General features: G+C 38.0%; 1 protein-coding gene across 1 annotated transcript in view; it reads right to left on the reverse strand.

Moving 5' to 3' along the window:
* LOC101858561 overlaps window positions 1-3,606 on the reverse strand; it is a 6,292-nt gene extending 2,686 nt beyond the window's left edge. The window contains exons 1-2 of the mRNA XM_005101579.2: window positions 3,524-3,606; window positions 78-267 (exon numbers count right to left, since the gene is read on the reverse strand). Coding sequence (XP_005101636.1) covers window positions 78-218 — 141 coding nt within the window. The 5' untranslated portion in view covers window positions 219-267; window positions 3,524-3,606. The remainder of the gene's footprint in view (window positions 1-77; window positions 268-3,523) is intronic.
* Window positions 3,607-4,075: the final 469 nt, after the last annotated feature.

Below are 4,075 nucleotides of genomic sequence, written 5' to 3' on the forward strand. Positions count from 1 at the left end.
TGTTTATATATTTACATGTGTCTGTGCGTGCGCGCGCGAGCGCGCGCGCGCGCGTGTGTGTGTGTGTGTGTATATACCTGTACAAAACTCTGGGCCAATACCCTGAGAGGTGGGACTTTACACATCAACCAGTAGACTGTTTGTGTAGGCACTGAGTAAAGGTAAAAGACACACAGTCTCAACCACATGTAAGGGGGCGTCACGCTGGTCGCACCCATGTCGGTGTCGGTGCTGGTGTCGGTGTCGTGTCGGCACCCTCTCAATCACCTGGATGACACAACGACATGAATACGTGTACTATGACAAAAATGCAAATTTAGTTTATAAATGACATACACACACGCTAGACGACGTATCCTTGCAGGCATCGTTGTTCTAACTGACCAGATGTTTACAACTAAAGAAAATTAGTTTAATTAATTTACAGTTTACAAAATAATAAAGCTATAGATCTAGTTAACAAATAAATATTGTGTACTTTATAAATAAAGCTGTATTCTACAAATAAAGCTGTAGTTTGAAAATAAGCAGTTCGGGTATAAGTAAAGCTATTTGGAAAAAATAAATAAGCAGTACAGTACTTTAGAAATAAAGCAATATATTAATTAAGCTTTAGTTTGCAAACAAATCGGTAGTTTATGTATAAATCTGTCGTTTACAAACAAAAATATACATTACAACAAAGCTTTTGTTACAAATAAAGTTCTCTGTATATAAATACAATATATGTATATTTATTTTATTTTTTAATTTGGAACAAATATAATTCATTCAAAAGGAATTTGTTTGACATAAACTTCACAAAGAAGAAACCTATTTTCGAAAATGGAAATGACTTTTATAAAAACCACCAATGCAAAATGCACGATTTTATTAGATCTTGTAAGGAAAGTCATGAAATGATTGGTTTATTGTTTCCTTTCCTTTGATTTTTAAAATCTAATCTTTCCATCTTTGAAACCAATCACAGTTCGTCCATAGAGCACGGTCGTGCAGTGCCGCCCAAAATGTTTTAATGTTCTATTACGTAAAACACCTACAATAATAAAATAAAAAACGCCAGAACAAACACAAGCCAAATATTATATCAAAACACGTTTCTCACTAGCGCCGTAACTGTCATTTTTGTGTCTATAGCACCGTAAAACATATATTATGCCATGCTATGTTCATGCACTGTAGGCTATCTAAACATCTGCGCTGTATCTAAACATAGCAGGATATTCAACAGTGGAAACCTGACCTATAAATCGGTCTTTGGGATAACCCAAGCGATGACGACTCTCTAGAGAGTTTGGCGGTACATTGATATTAATAAGACGGCTCATCTCAAATGTACTCCTGCCGAATAGTGCCGAAACATAACCCACAGTAGGCAATCTAAAAATAAACGCGATAGACTGTGCACTATTCTATGCCAAAATTATGTGAGCCCCGGAGCAATCCAGCGGAGTGTTCAAGTGAATTGTGATTGGTTCATTGTCTTGTCGCTATTTTAAGTGACTCTGTGACCGTGAACCTAAGGGAGGTGAACGTGACATACTTAAGTCATCGTCCTATGAGTTGTGCTTTTGAACGGTTTTATAGTGGAGTGGTGAAAGATATTACTTGAGTGTTCACTTCTAATTCAGGATGAATGAAATTAACGTTTAGCTAACAAACAGGTTTAGTTCTAGAAGTCAAAGGCATAAGTAAAAAGAATGAAAATAGAATCACAAGGTTCTCCCTCACCAACACAAAGATCCTAAAATTATACACCATCTCATATATTATTCCCTTGGCTATCTTTAACCTAAGATAGCTTAATTAGTGCACACCCACTTTTTAGACCCACGAGCCGCCCCTGCCTGAAACCTTTAAACAGTAGGCTGTTCCTTTTCTCCTACAGAGTTCTTTAAATATTTGTTTTGAATTCTGGAATTCCGAGAACCAACGGTCTATGTGTCCTCCTTTGGACTCGACACATTTTAACTCCTCCTGGGAGGATGCTTCTGCATAGTTCTCCTCCAAATCTGCTTTGATGAATGGGTGTAACCAAAGGAGAAAACTTTAATTGAAAGCAAAGAAGATCCAGGGAAGTCCGAAACTGACATCAGCGAAGCGAAACACTGTCGGTTACGGAGAGGCAAACGATTTACTGGGAACATGCACTGCAACACCCATCGAGGTCAGCTGCACCAAGCTATTGAGATAGAAACGATTCTGTATAAATTGGGTGTAGAAACGATATTCTTTTATAAATTGGATGTAAATGGCATTATAAAAACAAGGTAGAAGTAACATCGTCATGATTAAACGGGTTTACTAAATCTATCTATTTTAAGTTGTTGTTTTTTAATCACTGGGACGTGCGCTTTTCTGCTACTTTGACCTACAAAAGCACCCCATATCTCTTGAAGTAAGAGAAAAGACGAGTTGAAACTTCTCATGCAGTTAATAAAAACCTATACAAATGCACAACAATATTTAACTTGCTTGTATTTCTTAAGTATTCATAAGGTTCTGTGTTGAAAAAAAAGCATGGGGACAAAGACAATTTTTTTTAAAGTCCCATATAATACACTTCTATCTAGCCCGTTATGTATACATCTCCATCTCTCCATCCATACCTCTCAAGCACGAAAGAAAACGGCTGCCAACCTATTTTTCTATATGAAATATATCTATCTTTCTATCCTTCTATATATCCCTCTGTCGACCCCTCCATCAATTCTTCTATCTATCATTCTATATATCCCTCGCTACCATTGCTGAGAATGACAGTCAATTTATACCTGAGCCTTTCATTCTATGGCATTCTGTCTAGCCATCCATCTACGATTAACATTTTATATACCCTTCTGTCTGTCCTTTTATTTGTCCTTCTGTCTCTCCTTGTATCACTCCACTATCCGTCTATCCTGTTATCCCCTCCTCTATCTATACCCTTCTCTGTCCCTCTATCTGTCCTTCTATATTATGCCCTTCTATTTATCTTTCTATCTATCCTTCTATCTATCGTTCCAATAATATGTCCTTATATGTTTCCTTCTATCCACACCTCATTCTTCATATCCCTCTCTACCACAACGGAGGACGACATCTTGATCGTGGTGAAATCAGACCCTCGTCAAAAGAATGAACTCAAAGAGACGGACCTTTTCCGCACTTGGACGATTTTTTACGAATTGTTTTTCTTCTTCGCTCAACGCTTGTTATATCTGCTTACAACCGCGTGGCAGCGTGAATTTTACTGGAAAAAATGTGGATCAAAAGCACACAAAATATGTAAATTTTGGATCAAAGACACACAAGATAATATGTAAATTTATGGTAAAGACACTCAAGCTTTGGAAGCTTTTGACACCTCCGTCAATCGCAAATATCTCGACTTCTATGTAAGAAAGATGGGTATTTTTTTTATTAAAAAAAGAAAACAGGGCAAATGAACAAGCTTCAACGTGTATACCAATAACTTCATAATATGCCCTAAATTTAACGTCCGCTTGATTTCACCACGTCGTGACACAGGATTACAACATACCAACACGCCGGCGATATTCTGCAATTGTCTTGTGAGCCGACAACTGAACGATAGTGGATGCAAACGCACTCAGACTCACCATTTGTCGTAAACCACACTGCCATAGCCTTATATTTATATTATCATTCGTGTGCTGTTATCATAGATATATAATATCCAAGACTGTGTGATCTGACGTACTTCCGATTCACCACTGAGCGCGCCATTTGACTAGCGCAACATGTTTTATCCTTTATTTGCACTCCCGTGGTGCATATCAGTGCAGCGATATTTTTTAAGAGAGCAAACATTAGCAGCCATTATAGTGCCTGGTGTAAGATAAGGGTTATAACTCGAGTCTATGCAAAGATAGGCAGCCATGACAGTGCCCGATCTAAGGTGATATGATTCGTCTATGGGTGCTCTATACATCACATAAGCACTGGCAAGCCTTTCGCGAAATGTTTGGATTGGTTCAGCACAGATTTTGACCTGGCTGGGTCGAGGGCAGAATGTAATCAGTTGTTATATAAAGATCTGTTTTCGCTTCAGGAGACCTTTAGATAGTGACCC

The sequence above is a fragment of the Aplysia californica genome, unplaced genomic scaffold (assembly GCF_000002075.1).
Source record: "Aplysia californica isolate F4 #8 unplaced genomic scaffold, AplCal3.0 scaffold00289, whole genome shotgun sequence".
Taxonomy (NCBI): Eukaryota; Metazoa; Mollusca; class Gastropoda; order Aplysiida; family Aplysiidae; genus Aplysia; species Aplysia californica.